Source organism: Musa acuminata, chromosome BXJ3-11 (assembly GCF_036884655.1).
Source record: "Musa acuminata AAA Group cultivar baxijiao chromosome BXJ3-11, Cavendish_Baxijiao_AAA, whole genome shotgun sequence".
Taxonomy (NCBI): domain Eukaryota; kingdom Viridiplantae; phylum Streptophyta; class Magnoliopsida; order Zingiberales; family Musaceae; genus Musa; species Musa acuminata.
In genome coordinates, this window is record NC_088359.1 from 26,396,186 (window position 1) to 26,415,630 (window position 19,445).

Below are 19,445 nucleotides of genomic sequence, written 5' to 3' on the forward strand. Positions count from 1 at the left end.
TATTAGCTTTTTAAATTTTTTTAAAAAAATTATAACTTTGATAAATTTTTAGATAAGGTCTTAACTAAATTTTTTTTTTACATAGCATCTATATTTTTTAAATGATCATTCTATCTCAATCAATCATTATCTTACGCCACATCAATCATCCATCTCCATCTGAACGATCACCCATAACATAAGTACTTGTGGTCGTGGGTGGAGATAACCAATGATAAAGGTTTTGTGCTTCCACCTTATATGTAGGTTAATTATATCGACTATCCTCTCTTCGTCAAACAATTACTTGTCACTATGCACTTACTCACCTTCGTGCATTAACTCACTCACGTGGCAAGGGAGAAGGAAGTGATGATGAGTTTGACGGAAATAGAAGTAAAATGATATTTTTCACATGATTAAGAATACTTTGTAAGAATCTTTTAAAGTTGAAGCATTATCTTAGAAATTTTTAAAGTTATGATAATTTTTTTTAAAAAAATATCCTTTTTATTAGATAATTTCTTAAAAAAGACTCATTTTACATATTTCTCGCGTAGTTACCCTATTTTAATTTTTTTCAAATTGTATCCCCTAATTCAGAAACTACCCAAATTATCCATTCTCCTCCACTCCTCTTCCATAATCGTCGTGACATTTGTTACATTATCATTGTCGCCTCCTCCTCTCTGCTCTACTTTTCTTTCATTCTTCTCAATCGTCTATACTTTTCTCTCTTCCCTTCTTCTTCCTTGTGTCTCTTTAAAAAATAATGGGATATGATGACGAAAGTGGGCACTCTTCCCTCCCTCCTCCACTTTGATTTTTTTTTTCTCTTTTCTTTTGTCCTCTATGACAACGGGTGACCATAGAGAAAGGGTCGTTTCAATAATTTTTAAATTAGGCACTAGTTTGAGAAAAACTAAATTGGTAACTGTTTGAAAAATATATAAAAGTGGGTTTTTTTAAAGGGGAATTCGTTTTTTTCTCAATTCATATAAATTAAATATTAAATATTTATTGATGACGTCATAACCGGGTACGGCCGTTGCGACCTTCTCCATGTCGATACCACCCCACGACCGAGGAAAACTCCACCGACCCTGCTCCATCTCTGCAACGCCCACATCATCCGCCTTGCTCCTTGTTTCGCCGCCGCCTCGGAATCCCGTCGATAGTTTTCTTCGATACGAAGGACATGGTTCTCTATTTCTAGCCCCAGCCCGATCCGATGCCCTCGAAACTTACCCCACGCGGCTTCGAGACCCTATGGATGCCTTCTTCGTCTCCTGGCTCGCCCGCCTCGACGAACTCCGCTCTGACCTCCTTGCCGCTCTTATCCACCGGCCGCACCTCATCCTCCCAGCCGTCGATGCTATCCTCGACCACTACCGCGAATACCGCGACGCCAGGGCCCGACACGCCGACGCCGACGTCCTAGACGTCATCTCCCACTCCTGGCTCACCCCCTTCGAACGCACCTTCCTCTGGGTCGCCGGGTGGAAGCCCTCCCTCGCCTTCCGCCTCCTCTTCCACGAAGGCGGCGACGGCGGCCGCGACGGCTGCCTCCTCTGGCCGGACCAGCGGACGGCCATGGAGGAGCTCCGCCGGCAAGTCGTGGCGGCGGAGCACCGGATCTCGGAGGGTCTGGCCGAGGCGCAGGAGGCCATGGCGAGCCAGGCGGTGCTCGGGGCGGTGAGGGCCGGGTCTCGAAACGTCAGCGCGCGGGCTGCGGCCGCGGACGTGGTGGCCAGGGAGTTGCGGGCGGTCGTCAGCGCGGCGGACGAGCTGAGGGACGCCACCCTGCGGCAGGTCGTGGAGATTCTGACGCCGGCTCAGGCAGCCGAGTTCCTTGCCTTGGCCGCGGAGCTTCGCCTCCGCGTGCACCGGTGGGGCCTACGGCGCAACGGCTAGTCCACTTGAGCTGGGTACGGTCACCGCCAATGAACTGATCAAGCGCAAAAGGAATCTTGAGAAGCGCTTTTACAGTCACCGCCCGTGAACCAAACGATAAAAAAGGAATCTTGAGAAGCTGTGAGGCAGCAAAAGATTCCGGCAAACGAAAGCATGGAATAAATGTTTTCTGGAAATATAAGAAGGTTCGTATTTGTTCTCTGGTGGAAGTAATATGACAAGCTGAGATCATGTCGTCTCTCACAAGCGAAGATGGGTGGATCTTATCACATCAGGTCTGTGAATGATCACATCACCTAAAATTACATTATTTTTCGTTAGATATAAGTAGGGTTGTATTTGATGGTTTGATTGTTTTGGAGGATGATCTTCTACCACGACATTTCTACTTTGCAATCAAATCTATTTTACTACTCGGTGTCTAACCATCATTAGATCATACCACTATTTTTCTTCCCTATTTACTGCTTTTAAAATGGATAAAGAGGAAGAGAAGAATAAGTAAACACGAAAGGGTTACATTTAACTCCACCCAGTTTTATTTTGAGGCTTCAGCTATTGATGTAGTGGCAGTATGTACATCAAATAATTTTGTCATATGACACGACACGAAGTGTAGTGTTATTCCACAAGAATCGACAATAATTGTAAACAAGAGAAAGTTTTCTTACTGTACCAGTATATATATATATATATATATGGTGTGTTCCACTCATAATTTTCTAAACTAATATCATCGACGTGATTAAGTTATATTAATTTCAAAAGCATAATAAATTAAATCAATTTCATTATATTAAGAGTTGATGATCAAGATTGATTGTATCATGTATCAAATCTAAAAACCTAAAGATAAACAAACACATTGAAATTTAACCAATTATTATTATTGCTATTATTATTATTATTAAAAGATTGATTAAATAAAAATATTTTTTTTGAAATGATTAATTATTACTCTTGTCGGAACAATTACGGTCCAAGTGCTTTGTGGTGATAGTGCTTGTCAAAATGCTCTTTGTTGTCTTTCCGATGAAATTTAAATATATTAACTATTGGAATGTACAGACAAAATAAAAACTTATAATATTATTTTGAAGATATTTTATATTCGTAGGAAGTCAGTTTTTGTAGTTCTAAAGAACTATTGTTCGATCCCTGAATTGTTCTGCTAAGTCTTAGATTGGCGTATAGGAAGATAATTGTACTTGAATCTTAATTATTATTATATTATTTAGTTCATTTAAGTTTCATTTATTCTTAATTTTATTATAATAAATTTAAATAACATAAATAAAATAAAATTAATAATAAATTATATAAAAAAATTCAACTATATTCATACTCAATATTCTAATTGTTTTTACTTGAGTATCTTGAGTATCATTGAAAGACGAGTTAATACGACTAGTTTCAATTCTGAAAGCACAAACCCACCATAGAAGTTTAAATGCATTGTTAGGGTGAAATACAAGAATGAGATTATGAGAGCAAATATACTCTTTAGACTTTGATGGCTTATGGTAATTGGCTCATGGTTCTTATAAGGTGCAGTTTATCTGTTAAAGGAAGTTTGGAGTCATTCAGAAGTGTCCTTTGGCCTAATCAAGGGATGTTTTGTATCATCTTGAGATATTCCTTAGATGTGCAGGAGTCCTGCATAATTGGTTAGTATTTAGATACTTCCCGACTCAACCTATTTGATGATTAAGTCGATCGAAAAAGGAGAGAGGATTTAGAAGGGATTAAGAGAATTTTTTTATGGTTTCTCTTCCTCCTCCCCCGACTGGTTTCGGGGTTCGACTTTTATACTTTATTTGTCGGCGAAGGGTGGCTTGTTGCTCATTCCCCTCTCTTCAACTTCTTATACCACCAGGAGTTTATTTATGTCAAAGGCTAGTGAATGCAGTAACATCAGAGAAAGACATTCAAGGGCATATCGTTTATTAAGGTAGGGGCATGATCAAAATGGACAAGGGATGGGGATCGACATCAGGTGCTCAAAGAGTTAGATCATGCTGTCAAGAATTAATGCTCACTATAATTAATTGAGCGACCCCTTCCGAAATCATGGCTAAGGGTGACAGATTGCTGAAAACTTATGATGGGGGAGGGGAGGGAGTTGATAGGTCTAATGGTGCGATCGAGGGGAAATTGAGAGGCTGGGTTTGATTGTTGTATTCTAATGGTTGTTTCATGCGTCTTCCTATATGAGGGGATAGCGTGAGTTCTCATGTCGATCTTAAGTGGTAGCCCACCACTAGTTGAGTCAGACGTGCTATACTGGTTGAATCCCGGATTTTGAAGATGAAATCAATTGATGAGTTTACGATCTAATGTGCTATTTAAGAAAAGTGATGCAGGACTAACTTCGATCATGAAAAGGCAAAACAATTAAAGCAAAAGAATAAGAAGTTGGGCTGGAGTCAGAGATCAGGCATCGGGCTGAAAGAATCGGATGTTGCACCAAGATCGGACATTGCGAGAGTCAACATGTCGATGGATTGGGCGATACGCCAAAGGTTCGGATAATGCGCCGAAAGTTCGACGGGAGCTCGGATGAACAAATAACAAGCCGAACGACTTAGATTTATTGTTTGTCTTAATCATTGTGGTTAGGTCATAATTTGAGTTAGGTTTGGGTGTAACCCTACTAACTCAATTATGGGCCAACTAGGCTCGAATTAGGGTTGAATTGGGCCTACTATTTGGCCCATTCAGTAACCTGTAGCCAAGTTAGGAGGTGGCACCGCTAGGGCTAGCGGTGGAACCACCTGAGGCTCGGCCTCCAAGAACTCATTTAGGTGGTGGTACCACCCAGATTAGGCGATGGTACCGTCGGCAATTAATGCTATCAAGTAGTGGTACCACCCTGTTAGGCGATGGTACCGCTAGAGCCCAGTCTCCAAGACTTTGTCAAGCGATCATACCGCCAGTTATCAGGGGAGCAAGCGATGGTACCGCCTAGTACTGGCAGTGGTGCTACTAGTACCCCGAAAATATAGGATGAGACACTTTTTGACTCTATTTTTGAAGTCATTTGGGCCCTATAAATACCCCATACTCTCCTACTTAAAAAAACATAAAAAGTGAACAAAAGCCTTGAGATTCTGAGTTATAAAAGTCATGAAAAAGTGCTAGGTGTCCTCCTATCCATAAAATTTGTGATCATTCTAAGAGAGGTGTGAGACTTGTAAAGGTTGTCTCCTAAACCTGTAAAAAGGAGAAAGAGGTGTAAGAGGGTAGTTGATCTTCGCTCGTTGAAAGAAGATCAATGGTAGAAATCAGTGGCCTCGACGGAGGAGGAATTGGGAGTGGACATAGGTCACGACGACCAAACCACTATAAATTCGGTGTGCTCTTTTCTTTTATTGTTTACCTTCATTGCCTTCTTATTTAACTATCTACTACTTTTGCTTGCACTCTTACTAACGTTTTTAAGTTTACATGTATTTCCGTTACGGGCTTTATCGAATGTAATTTTTTAAAATCATCAATAGTTTGCGATAGCACTAATTCATCCCTCTCTTAGTGTCATCACGATCCTAACAGTTGGTATCAAAGCCACGTTTCACTTCGTTTGGTTTAACACTCAAGAAAGATGACTTTTGCCGGCAATCTAAAGGTCACTTTATTACTTGTCCTCCTATGTTCAATGGGATGAACTACACATATTGAAAAACTTATATAAGGATTTTTCTGATTTCTATATATTTTGATTTATGAAATATTGTTGAAAGTGATTTTCAAAAGTCATCTAAACCAATGAACGAATGAAATAATTTGGAGAAGAATACTTTCTCTTTGAATTCTAAAGCGATGAATACTTTGTTTTGTGCTCTAGATAAAAATAAATTTAATCAGGTTTCTATATGTGAAACTGTACATGATATTTGATATACATTCGAAGTCATACACAAAGTCACAAGTAGAGTTAAAGAGTAAAAAATTAATCTTTTGATGTATAGTTATGAGTTGTTTCGAATGAAACCAAGCGAGACCACTAGAGACATGTACACTCGTTTTACTAATGTCGTTAATGGTTTAAAATCACTTAGTAAAAAAATTTCTAACTTTGAACTTGTAAATAAAATACTAAGATCCCTTCCAAAAAATTGGGATCTAAAAGTAATGACAATACAAGAAGTAAATGACTTAAATAATTTTCCACTTGAAGAACTTATCGAGTCTTTATTGACCTATGAAATGACAAGCATGACAAATAATGAACATGAGAATAACTTTCCAAACAAATAGGAATGACACGACACTTATAACCAAAGAAGACCACTTGGGAGAAAACTAAGTGATGATGATGATGATGACTTAGCACTTCTTACAAGAAAACTCAAGACCACTTATTACCATCTATGACATGAGTTGACATGGGTCCACATACATCACTATGTATGAGTTCTAGCAGCTCAATGGCTCTCTTTCCAATTCTACTAAAAGGAGAGTTGATCAGTTTTCCATGAAGGCAAGGCTCGCAAGTTGTATATGACTCATAGTCGAATGGATCTAGATATCCATCCTTTAGCAATTTTTGAATCATTCCCTCATAGATGACTTAGCCTACAATGTCATAGGTATATACTATTCACCTAATCTCGTTTTCTCTTAGACACACTTACATTTATGATATGTGGACCAGTGTTTAGTTTAAACAAACCATTATGCAATATTCCTCTCGCCAATCTCCTAGGCTTTGTCAGAATCTGCAACAAATTGCAGATGTGATAAGCATTGTCGATATCCAATACCCATGCACTATCACAAAAATATGATAATTGGAGACTAATCATGAATGTACCTAAAGCTTCTCCAAGCTTCTGTTTCGCCCACTCTGCAAGGTACTCTTTGTAGTTCCTCTTCTAGTGCCCATCTTTGTCGCATAATGATTGTTCAATATTATTAGATGATAAGATCATCATAAGAGGAACATTACATAATGGTTTATTTATGCTAGACACTGCTCCACATATCATGAATGTAAGTGTGTCCAAAGGGAAATGAGATGAGGTAAATAATGCATACCTATGACATTGTAGACTAGGTCACATACATGAGGGAAGAATTTAAAAGTTGCTAATGATAGATATCTAGATCCATTCGACTATGAGTCATATACAACTTGCAAGCCTTGCCTTTGTGGAAAACTGATCAACTCTCCATTTAGTGAAACTAGAGAGAGAAAGAGCCACTAAGCTACTAGAACTTATATATAGTGATGTATGTGGTCTAATATTAATTCATATCATAGGTGGTTGCTCCTACTTCATTACCTTTATTGATGATCTCTCAAGGTATGAATATTTGTACTTGATGAAGTATAAGTCCAAGGTCTTTAAAAAATTCAGAAAGTATAAGAATGAAGTGGAGAACCAGACTAGAAAGAGTATCAAGACTCTTCGATTAGATTGAGGAGGTGAGTACTTAAGTACAAAGTTCACCTAGTTTCTCAAGGACTATGAGATTATATCCTAATAGACACCTCCTTATACACCTTATCTCAATGGTGTATCTGAAAGGAGAAATCGTACACTATTAGACATTGTGCGGTCCATGACGAGCTTCGCCGACCTACCCGTCTCATTCTGGGGATACACCCTAGAGACCGCATATTACTTTCTAAATATAATTTCAACTAAGTCAATAGTGTCTATACTATATGAGATATGAAAAGGGAAGAAGCCCGATCTTAAGGTTGTTAAGATTTCGAACTTCCCTACCCACGTTAAAAGACACAACCCCGATAAGTTAGAATCTAGGATAGAGCAGTGCAAGTTCGTGGGATACCTAATGGAAACTTGTGAGTATTATTTTTATCACCCTGAGGATCAAAAGGTCTTTGTAGATAAGAGAGTGGTGTTTCTTAAAACGGAACACATTCTTGGTGGAGATATTGGGAGTGTAATAGAGTTGAGCGAGGTTGGAGAACCTAGCTCAAGCACTACTCCCCAACTCGAGTTTGTTTAGGTACCTAATACACAAGTTCCAACTTTACGTATGTCAAATAGAGTATCCCATCCTCCTGAGAGATTCGTGGGACATATTAGAGGAGAGGATATTGAGGATATTAATCCTCAGACCTACGAGAAGGTTATTATAAGTATAGACTCCGAGAAGTAGCAAGAAGTCATGAATTCTGAGATGGATTTTATATACTCAAACAAAGTTTAGAGCCTAGTTGATGCACCTGAGGGTATTATACTCATTGGTTGCAAGTGGATCTTCAAGAAGAAGATTAGAGTAGATAGAAAGGTAGAGACTTATAAAGCAAGGCTAGTGGCTAAGGGGTATCGTCGAAGGCAATGTGTTGACTATGACGAAACCTTCTCACCCATAGCCATGTTAAAATCTATCAGAATTCTACTGGCTATTATAATACAATATAATTATGAGATCTGGTAGATGGACGTGAAAATCGTGTTCCTTAATAGCAATCTCAATGAGGAGGTATATATGATACAGCCTAAGGGATTCGTGTCCAAGGACAGCCCAGATAAAGTGTGTAGGTTTCTTAGGTTCATTTATAGTCTGAAGCAAGCTTTTTGAAGTTGAAATAAAAGATTTGATGAGACGATCAGATCTTATGACTTCGTTAAGAACGAAGATGAGTCTTGTGCGTACAGAAAGGTAAGTGGGAGTGCTATCACCTTCTTGGTGTTATATGTGGATGATATCTTAAACATTAGAAATGATGTAGAAATGCTATCCATAGTAAATGCTTGGTTATCTATACACTTCTCCATGAAGGACTTAAGGGAAGCATCATATATATTGGGGATTCAGATCTATAGAGATAGATTCAAGAGGATGCTTCGCTTGTTCCAATTAAGGTACATAGACACTATTGTCAAAATGTTTAACATGAAAAATTCCAAGAGATGTCTCATACCGATAAAACATGAGATATCACTTTCTAGGCGCATGCCCCCAAAGACTCCTAAAGAAAGCACGAATATGGATAGGATACCCTATGCCTCAGTGATAGGGTTTATCATGTATGTCATGCTATGTACCAAACCTGATATAACATATGCTCTAAGTGTCACGAGTGGATATCAAGCAGATCCAAACTTGGAGAACTGGAAAGCAGTAAAGTTTATCCTTAAATACTTGAGAATGACTAAAGATCTTTTACTGGTATATAGAGGTAGTAGCCTTAGGGTTGAAGGCTACACCGACTTGAGTTTCCAATCCGATATCGATGACAACAAGTCGAATTCGAGGTATGTGTACACCCTGAATGGATGAACAGTATGCTGGAAGAGTTCCAAGCATGATACTATTGTTGACTCGACCACACAGGCAAAATACATTGCTGCAGCAAAGGCAGCAAAGGAGGGAGTTTGGATGAAGAAGTTCATCACAGATCTCGAAGTCATGTCGAGTAGTGAGGAGTCGATTCCCTTATATTGCGACAACAACGGGACGATTACTCAAGCGAAAGAACTCATGTCTCATCAGAAGTCTAAGCACATTCTGATAAGGTTCCACCTGATCAGAGAGATCATAGCCCAAGGAGATGTAGTAGTGGAAAAAGTTCCATTCGAACAAAACATCACAGATCCACTGACAAAACTGTTGTCTCAAATTGTCTTTGAGCTTCATAGGGGTATGATGGGGATTAGACACATAGGTGATTGCTTGCAAGAAGGGGCACCCCCTTCTTGATTATGTAGTGCATCCGAGGAAGAGTTTTGGGCAGTGATTTGAGGAGCATCTTCGCAGCCCTTGTCGTGTGGATCGTCGTTGGAGAGGAGGGCGTTTGAACTCCTTCATCTAATCCCATAGATATACAAAAATTCAGGGATATAGGATCTCCTTGGGTAATTCTCTTATACGTATTTTTTTTGGTTTCGTGGGTTTTTGCTCACTAACTTTTGCATGATGATAAGAAATCTTTTTTTATAGGAATTTTGGGATTTTGTTTTATGGTCTTCCACTGCACATGTGATATCACTCCAGATTTTTCAACATAACTTTGATCATGAAAAGACAAAAAAATTAAAGCAATAGAATCAAAACTTGGGTCAGAGTCAGAAATCGGACATCGAGCCGGAAGAATTGGACATTGCAAGAGTCAACATGTCGATGGATTAGGTGATGTGCCAAAGGTTCAAACGATGCGTCAGAAGTTTGCTTGGAGCTCGGATGAACAAATGATAAGCAGGACAACTTAGATTTACTATTTTGTAATTGTTTGTCTTAATCATTATAGTTAGATCTTAATTTGAGTTAGGTTTGGGTGTAACCCTACTAATTCAATTAGGGGCCAACCGGGACCGAATTAGGGCTGAATTGGGCTTGCTATTTGGCACACTTAGTAACCTGGAGCCATGTCAGGCGGTGGCACCGCCAGGGCTAGCAATGGAACCGCTTGAGGCTTAGCTTCCCAGAACTTATTTGGGCGGTGGTACTATCGGCAGTTAATGCTGCCAAGCTGTCACGGACAAACTTCTAAACAAGGTGTTTGATATAATGCTTATGTATGTCCGTGTCTTTTGGCATGTTCATGCCTTGTACAACATGTAAAGGGGCGGCCGAAGGCTTAATAGTCCCATTTTAGTTGGGTTGGTGGCCTCTTTAGGCTTGTAAATAAAGGTTGTGTCATGTGGACACGTGCGAGAGATTTTCGGTCTGTAATGGACCATTTTACCCTTTTGTTGTGCCACTGTTCAGAGCTTGTAAAGTCTGTTTGTAATTTGCATTGTCTATGAAGTGTTTTTCGGAGATGTTTGCTTGTGGATCCCGATTGAGACGTTCTCTCTAGCCCGTTCTCTCTTTTGTTGGTCATAAGGGACAATGGGAGACTTCGGGGAGGCTGACCTTTGCGGACGGACACGCAAGGGTGTCGCACGACTTAGGCAAAACCAGCTAAGTCCGTGACAGTTGGTATCGGAGCGGGACAAGCACTCATAGAAACACTTAGTATGCAAACGTGGGGGACCTAGCGGGGCTGCGTTGAGGGCAGTCAGCACACGCGCGACCGTTTGGGGGGAAAACGGGCATGGAGATGTAGGGAAATGGAGTCGCTCAGAGGAGCGGGCATCTGAGATTGGCATTCAGAGGAATGGCCAACCCTTCGCGCAAGAGGCACCACGAGAACAGGCAAGCTTGGAAGAATGTGGAGCGCACAAAGGTTGGGATGGCTGAGTTTGAGCTACGGCTCAACGTTGACAACTATACTTGATGGTGCTCAAGCCAAGCGAGGCGCTTGGTAAAGGATGAGACCATGCAAGGTGGAATGAGTTGCTCAACGACCAAAAGAGTTATGCAAAGCTCACAGAGGTGAGGGGAATTGCTAACTCGAAGAATTTGGTACTCATGCATGGGCTTGTATGTGGACGATGGAATGTTCATGGCCATCCCAAGGCGACCGAAACTCGGCGCCATGGAGCATTGAAACTTTCTCTTCGGCATGTGAAGGATACGTCCGTAGGAGGCTGAAGTGTGCAATGAGTTCAGCATGTTGCTAGGCCTTGAGGGGTGCAGTGGGGACTGTATTGACGGGGAGTCGCAATCTGGCAAGTGCGTTTGCAGGAGGCAGAACAATGCACAGTTTGTTCAGCAGATCGGAGTAGTCCAAGGGGATGGTGGTCTCCAAAATGAAGAGAAATGTTGCTCCAACGGGATAGTTATCTAGGAGGGATAAGTCCCGGCTCTCCAGAGGGAGAATCATGTGAGACGGACCTCACATGTTGAGGAGGAGTACCTCAACAAACAACAACTCCACGAAGCTCGATGGACTGAGCAAGCGGCGAAGAGTCGTCGCATGATCTCGCTTGAGAGAATGCATTGGTGGATGCATTGCGAGATCAAGTGGGGGAGCGACCCAAAGCAACACAAATGAAGGCACACTTGGAGTCGATGGGGAGATCGGACTCAAGGGAGGGCTGACCCGTGGAATGGTGGGCGCGAGGGCCACCATCAACTCAATGTGAAAACGAGGAGTGGAGCAACTTGGCGAAGTACTCAAACCGCATGAAGGGAGCCAGCATAGAAGTTGGAACGTGGAGCAGAGGCACAATGCTTTCCTTAGACAGAGGTCAAGGACATGAACTCTTGTAGAGGCAAGAGTAGGATCATGTTGTTCCATGGGTCCTTCATTCTGATGGAGCGGACTTATCTTGCATGGTGCCAAAGACGAAGGGAGCTTCGGGGCACATGCACCTTATCTCGGAGAAGCATTTGATGGAGGAACTAAGGTAACTCAATTTGCGGAGGCGAAGTTGGGTACAGAAGGCCTTAGCACGGGGCAAGAGGATGTAGAGGTGGGTACTCTTGAAGAATATACCACAGTGTTACCATTCGAGTTGCTATGAAAGAAGCGGTGCGCAGCGGAGATTGTGCTGGTAGGGGCAGAGGCCCAGGATCCAGACAATGGTGCACAAATTACAGTGAAGTCGGTGGACTTTGGGAGCTACTAGGCGATGGACTGTCCTAGAGCAGTGCTTCATCTAGGTGTGACCCAAGAGTGGGTGGATGAAGGTCGATTGCCAAAGGAGCGAACAAAATCGAAGGTGGAGGAGACCCTGCGATGTATTGGCAGAGGCCACACATGGAGGGTTCACAATTTGAGTTTATTCCACAAGGATCAGAATGCAATGGAGATGTCACCAGGAGGCGACATGGTTCAGCGGATCGTGGTGGAATAATTCGTGGCAATGCGATACACACGACATAGTCCCGGGAGGGACTAGATCATATGGAGGTATGATCGGGAGCTACTGGAAGCTCCACTTTGGTGAACAACACGACGGCAAGAAGGGCTATGGATTCAAGGAGTGAAGGCCATGGTACCGTAGAGGCGGGTCTTCCGTGCGTGCATCGAATTTTGCATCGGATGAAAACCTTGGTCATCAGTATATGGGGGCTGGGTTCCACCAAGGGAAAAGTTCGAATACAAGTACCAGTGAGTTCCATGGGAGGAACTTGATCATGCAGAGGTATGATCGAAGCAGTTGGAGAGTTGGACTGCTCCAGAGCTCATATTCGCTTAAGGGAGCCCGGCAAGTCAGAGGACAAGGCCGAGTAAGCGAACGTTGCTACCAAGGAAGCTAAGGAGAACATAATCGGTGCAAACCTTACAACGTGATGGCAGAGGCCATGCATGGGAGTTGCAGTCTGTCTTTCCATTGACCAAACGGACTGCTTGGAGAATACAGAGGTGTTGAAGCAGGGGGTCGAAAGGGGCGAGGAAGCGACGACGAGTCCAGAGGGACTTAGCTACCCAAAATCAAGCATCAGTTAGAATGGAGTTGGACTCAGAGGAGTGCCACAGAGACATATCTACTGATCGTGAAGAAAAGGGATGCAGATGCGAGGCGACGGATAGTAGGGCCATGGGCATGGCAGCGCCATGGTACCGCAGAGGCAAGACTTCCGTGAAAGTCATTGATCCCTTGCTCTCATGGAGGGAGAGCGCTTGGTCGTGAAAGGGGCCGAGGAGGTGGAGAATGCAGAGGCAATCTCCAAGTACCGAGACAAGGCTGAAGGGCAGAGGCCGAAGAACTTCGTAAGACCGATGTCAATGTGCTTCTCATCAAAGATAGCCGAAAGTGAAGGACTTCGGGTCATGCAAGAGTGCATAACCAAGGAACGAAGCAGGCAGTACGCGATGCTGTACCTTTGCTACTTAGAGGAGTAGGCGGCAGGGTTGATGGAGAAGACGGTACAATCCCAGAGGCGACCAAACCTATGAGAGAATTACTCCAAGTTGGGGTGAAAACTTCCTGCATTCCAGAAGTTCAATGGCATTGAGAAGGTGAATCATAGTAACTAACTCAACGCAAGGAGTGCAAACACTTCAAGTGCTTCAAAAGTGTGAGCAAAGAGCAGGTGAAGGCCAGTAACCAGCTCGATGCATGAAGTACAACCTCGAGGAGGCGGGCGAAGTCAAGTAACTTTTGCCTTCTCAACCCTTAAGAGAATGGGCGAAACCGAGTACCCCAATTCTCTTATCTATCCAGCAGAGGAGCTCTGCACAAGTTCAAAGACCCTTCGAAGATAATGGAAGACAATAGTTGTCAAATCCTCACCAATGGTGATCAGTGCTACTGAGAGTAGATTGTCCGCTTCATTTCCCAACGAAATGCCAATCGAAAGCGGAAGTGATGCGAACCTACTTGGATGTGACAACTAAGTGAAAGAAGAGTCAATGAGCAAATTTTGTGGAGGAAGGACCCAAAACTTCAGAAGTTTGCGAGATGATGCTCGTTAAAGCTCCAACAAGCATCCACCCAGTTCAAGCAGCATGAGGCATTTGAGAGACTGGCGCAGTAAGGATGGTCTTTTCCTTCATTTGAGGGATCTGCAGGAATTAACAAGGATCAACACAACTCAGCTAACCCCACACCAGAGTCAGAGTCATTGGTGAGTTGAAGCAGCATGGCGGATCAAAGGTTCGACTACTCAAAAACAACAGTGGAGAGCAGCTAGGAGCCAAGAGGCGCATTGTAGCTGGAGTAGAAGATTGAAGACTCAGCAAAGGCGAGGAGTTGTAGTGTCGACAAAGGCTTCAACGAGGACGTCGAAGGAATAAGTGGGGGAGAATGTCACGGACAAACTTCTAAACAAGGTGTTTGATGTAATGCTTATGTATGTCCGTGTCTTTTGACATGTTCATGCCTTGTACAGCATGTAAAGGGGCGGCCGAAGGCTTAATAGTCCCATTTTAGTTGGGTTGGTGGCCTCTTTAGGCTTGTAAATAAAGGTTGTGTCATGTGGACACGTGCGAGAGATTTTTGGTCTGTAATGGACCATTTTACCCTTTTATTGTGCCACTGTTCAGAGCTTGTAAAGTATGTTTGTGATTTGCATTGTCTATGAAGTGTTTTTCGGAGATGTTTACTTGTGGATCCCGATTGAGGCGTTCTCTCTAGCCCGTTCTCTCTTTTGTTGGTCATAAGGGACAATGGGAGACTTCGAGGAGGCTGACCTTTGCGGACGGACACGCAAGGGTGCCGCACGACTTAGGCAAAACCAGCTAAGTCCGTGACAAAGCGGTGGTTATACCACCCTATCAAGCAATGGTACCGCTAGAGCCCAGTCTCCAAGGCTCTGTTAGGCGGTCATACCACTCAGACTAGCAGTAGTACCGTCAGTTGTCTAGGGAGCAGAGGTGGTACCGCCTAGTACTGTTGATGGTATTGCCAATACTCCGAAAACATGGGATGAGATACTTTTTGGCTCCATTTTTGAAGCCATTTGGGGCTTATAAATACTCCACGCTCTTCTTATTGAAAAAGCATGAAAAGTGAACAAAAGCCTTGAGATTTTGAGTTGTAAAAGTCTTGAAAAAGTGCTAGGTGTCCTCCTCCTCTTCTTTAAGATTTGTGATCATTTTAAGAGATGTGTGAGACTTGTAAAGGTTGTCTACTAAACCTGTGAAAATAAGAAAGAGTTGTAAGAGGGTAGTTGATCTTCGCTCATTGAAAGAAGATCGATAGTAGAAGTCAGTGGCCTCGACGGAGGAGGAATCGAGAGTGTACTTGGGTCACGACAACCAAACCACTATAAATTCGGTGTGCTCTTTTCTTTTGTTATTTACTTTCATTGCATTCTAATTTAACTATCTACTACTTTTGCGTGCACTCTTACAAACGTTATTAAGTTTAAATGCATTTCCATTACGGGCTTTATCGAACGTAATTTTTTAAAATCGTTGAAAGTTTACGATAGCACTAATTTACTCACTCTCTTAGTTTCATTCACGATCCTAATAATACCTATGCCATTATTTTTCCTATCATATGTCATATTAAAGTTATCATCTTGAATTTCTTAAATACTATCATATTAAACTTCAATTCGATCTTTTATGAAGGTATCAGCTAACGACTTATCAGTAAATTTAAATTAATATTTAAAATATTCTATTGCACTAGTTATAGATTATAATAAAAATCTAAATATTAGTAATAATTTTCATAAAACTGAGTCTTTTAGACTTTTTCTAATCATTTATCTTAATTATTTGTTTGATATAACTTTCAATATTTTTGTTTGTAACCATTTTAACTAGTTTGATAAAGATTTAACACACTCAATATAAATTATATATGCTTAAATTATTTATAATAATTTAATTTTAAAAAATATATGAGTATTTGTTAGAATACAATGAAGGAGATATCATTGTAATAAAATAATATAATATAAAGACTTTAAGTTTTTTAATAAAAAAATATAGTATTAATATTATCTTTATTTCACTTTTGGTGAAATATTAGCATATTTAGTGTTCACACTAAATAGTATATGAAGGACTGATGTGATTCTTTAAGAATAATTTCGCTTTCCTAGATTGTAAGGATATTTAAAACAATATTATTCTACTCAATCGTATAATTATTCGAAGTAGGTTCTTCGTTATAATTATCTAAATTTCTTAGTTAAGTTTGTAATTATGAATATTATTTTTTAAATATCATTTAGGACTAATTCATTAATGTAATTTTATAAGTCTAGGCCATTTTGATAACTATAAGGTAGATATAATAATATAAAATATATTTTAAAATATCTTATAAATGATAAAATTTATATTATAATTCATATCTCATAAACCTTTCATCTTGAGCTATTTTATTGATTACCAATTAGATAAAACTCAAAGATATAAGTTATAAATAATATTCATAAAATTTTTTTAATTTAATTTATGCTAAAATAATTTAGTAATAATAAAATAATAATTATAATAATTATAAAATATTAATCAATATAAAGAAAAACTCACATGATAAATATAATCATGATAAATCATAAATCATGCCTTTATGTAAAAAAAAATATTATTTCATAATTTTAAATATATATGTGAATAACTAAGCAAATATCTAAGAATAATAATTAGATTTTAATTTTCATATGCAAAAGTTTTATCGATATATCGTATAAGAAAACTATAAAGGAAATTATAATTTATATTTTTTTAATTCAGTTTGAAATCCTAAATTAGACTAATCAAACTTATTTAATTGGGTAGGCCCAAAATTAGGCAACCTAAATTGGACTCATAGATTTAGGTCACACATCATCCCAATTACGCGAGTTAGAATTAGAGTTGATTGAGGTCAAATTTAATCAAAATTAGGGTTTGGTGAAATGAAAGTTAACTGAGGTCAAAATCAATTAAAAACTTAAATTTGAACCAAATTAGGTCTAAATTAGGCCATGACCATAATTCAATCAAAGAGTCAAAAATTTAGATCGGGTCAAAGACAAAATTGACTAAAAGTCAGAATTAAAATTTGATCAAAATTTAAAATAGTCAAAGTAGGGTATTGACTGAAGTCAAATTTTGGTCAAAGTTAAATTTTGACTTAAGCCAAAATTAAATAGTTATCAAAAGGGCGGAATTGAAAGAATAAATTAAAGAAGTAGCCCTAAAACATAGCCTAGGGATTTTAGTCAAAATTGATTTTGACCAATGGGTCCTCACTATGATGTGGTCCGTCCTCGTCGACGAATAGCATCACTGACTGTGGCATCCTAAATCGGTCTAGCGAAGGCCACTCCTAGTATCATTGTCGTTTGCCATCCAACCGACGCCTAATTGCGTCACTCACCATAGTGATGAATTGACTATCAAACTACGTGTCATCGTTGAAGCACCTTGCATCCGACATCGTGAAGTAACGACCTCAAGCGTTGTTGCCATTTATCCATCACACACTGTCGTGGCCCATGCAAGCTCTCATTCCTCACACGATTTCCCACTAGTCACTCATCACCAATAGCCAGCGTCCGTGGTGCACAACTTTCCTCATTGGGTCAATGACCTCATCACAGCCAACATAGCTTGCCAATCGTTGCTATCGTCATTGTATGACCTTCATACTACGATGTCCTTTTCGCATTCAATGATTGCTTAGCATCGCCTCCACCTACCTTATCGATGTCGATCCGCACTGCTCCATATGCTAGGCGATGCAATCCCTCGAGCCCCTTTTTTTTGCTCTCTCATAGTGGCTTCTCCTTCGTAAGAGCTATCATCCATCACCACACAAAAGTGTTGCTGCACGTAGCAATTCTGCTTATGCAGTGCGCAACTCAATTACCATCGCACCACTCAGCCTTATGCAACTACCGGCCTAGACTAGCCGATGGTATTATTGTATATCTTTTCGTTTGACACTCTTATCCTTTTATCATTCACAGAGTTTTTTTAGCAATGTATGATAGCATAGGTTTCCATGAAATGACTCTAATATCAATTGTTATAAATAAAAAATATTATGTAAAAATTCAATGTTAAAATTAAAATTAAGTATATAGATGTAAGATGAAAGGTGCCATACATCAAGTATCCAAACAATGCACCGTAACCTATATGTGCTATGAATCTACATAGCAAAAAAACTAGATTCGCTTTCTAATCTTTTTCTATTTTTAAGAATTACTATAAACGGTAAACTAGAGATAACGAGAAGATAAAGAGAAGATTTATAATTTCTTAATAACACAATTAAAAGGATCTCTCTCGTGAATGTTATCTTCTAAAGAATAATATCATAATTAAAAAAATTAATTAATTAATAATCATAATCAAAATTTAATCATATATATAATATATCTTATATAACTATTTAGAATTATATAATCTAATACGTCTAAAGATGACTGTGCACGAGTACATTTATAAATTATGGGTTTTAAATGTATTGTGCTACATGAATTAGAAATTAAGTCTACCTCGAACTCTTTGAATAATATAATAGATATATATTTTTAGAGTATAGAATCTCTTATGTTTATTAAAAAGAAAAAAGAATGAGTAACTTCTTGAACAACATGCTAGAATTTCTGATCATAACACGATAGGGAAAGAGGGCATTTATCTTTTGATCTTGTTGTACCTATGAATTGTGATGTAAGAAGGGATACTTGTACTTGTATCGATATAGGTAATAAATTATTTTTTCTTTCGAAAAATAAATGGTAGAGAAGTGCCATGCAACTCTTTATAGGCAAAATATTGGGAATATGATATCTGCTATTTAAAGTTGATTATTTCCATATTCATACGATTAAATTTAAATTAGCATATATATAATTTTAAAACATAGAAATTTGCATACATGTCATCACAGTTATTTTTTGTAATATTAATTAAAACTCTAATACCTTGAAGAACTCATTACAGTGATAAAGATACTATAAGAGTTTTCCGATATTAACGTGTTCTAAATAGATGTTATATATATATTTGAAGTGATGTTATATATACATGGTAATATTAAAATTTATATTTTAATGGCACATATGATATTTGGAAATTTTTAGATATATAAAAAGACAGTCTCATAAAACAAACAAGAATAATAATATGCTATGTATTATATTTTTACCAAACGTGTGGTGCATGAATTGACCCAGCAACGTTGCAACGTTGGGTTGAGTCAGGTCGTTCTGATGATCCTGATCATGCGGGAAGGAGATCTCATCAGGGCCACAGGCGTTGAAGACGTACGTGGCCTATTTTTGTCCGTTTGATCTACGAGAATCCAACGGCGCCGATGGCAACCCTGGGCTTCATT

The 19,445-nt window shown here is 39.6% G+C and overlaps 1 protein-coding gene across 1 annotated transcript; it reads left to right on the plus strand.

Annotated features, from left to right (window-relative positions):
- Window positions 1-1,102: 1,102 nt before the first annotated feature.
- On the plus strand, window positions 1,103-2,306 carry LOC103971594 (protein DOG1-like 4). Its single transcript, XM_009385650.3, has one exon. The coding sequence runs from the start codon at window positions 1,249-1,251 to the stop codon at window positions 1,891-1,893; it is 645 nt and encodes a 214-aa protein (XP_009383925.3). The 5' UTR covers window positions 1,103-1,248; the 3' UTR covers window positions 1,894-2,306.
- The last annotated feature ends 17,139 nt before the right edge of the window (window positions 2,307-19,445 follow it).